The 643-nt window shown below is 17.9% G+C and overlaps 1 protein-coding gene across 1 annotated transcript in view; it reads left to right on the top strand.

The window, feature by feature from the left end:
• LOC102675933 (opsin, ultraviolet-sensitive) overlaps positions 1-643 on the top strand; it is a 3,469-nt gene that overhangs the window by 2,154 nt on the left and 672 nt on the right. The window contains exon 4 of the mRNA XM_006623995.2: positions 332-516. Coding sequence (XP_006624058.1) covers positions 332-516 — 185 coding nt within the window. The remainder of the gene's footprint in view (positions 1-331; positions 517-643) is intronic.

The following is a 643-nucleotide window of genomic DNA, read 5'->3' on the forward strand; positions in this document are numbered from 1 at the left end:
AAATCATATAATATAATTATTTCATATCATAATTGTAATTGATTTATAATATAATATCAATATCAATATATAAATATTTTATTATAATTAAAAAGATAATGTTCAATCTTGTACTTTAAGATAAAATCTTTTTTATTTATTTTCTTTTATTTATTTTTTATTGCCATCAATCTTTTTGTTTAAAATAAAAAATATATTATTATTTATATATTTTATATATTATGTTATTATTTATATTTAATAATGTATTTATTTAGCTATTTTTAAAAAACTATTATTTATATTATAATTTTTTGATATTTATCATTAATATTTTTGTGTTTATTCGAAGGCTGCTATCACAATTTGCTTCTTATATGTTCTCTCATGGACTCCATATGGTGTGATGTCAATGATTGGTGCATTTGGTAATAAAGCACTTTTAACACCTGGTGTTACGATGATACCTGCATGTACATGTAAAGCTGTTGCTTGTTTGGATCCATATGTATATGCCATAAGTCATCCCAAATATAGGTAAATTTATGTAATCAATTGTAAAATGTTTTTGAACATGTTAAGAATATATATTAAAAAGTTAAAATTATTTCTAATTTATTTTTATTATAATATTTATAATTTTTTTAAATAAAATTATAATATA

This window comes from Apis dorsata, unplaced genomic scaffold, assembly GCF_000469605.1.
Source record: "Apis dorsata unplaced genomic scaffold, Apis dorsata 1.3 scaffold_982, whole genome shotgun sequence".
NCBI lineage: Eukaryota > Metazoa > Arthropoda > Insecta > Hymenoptera > Apidae > Apis > Apis dorsata.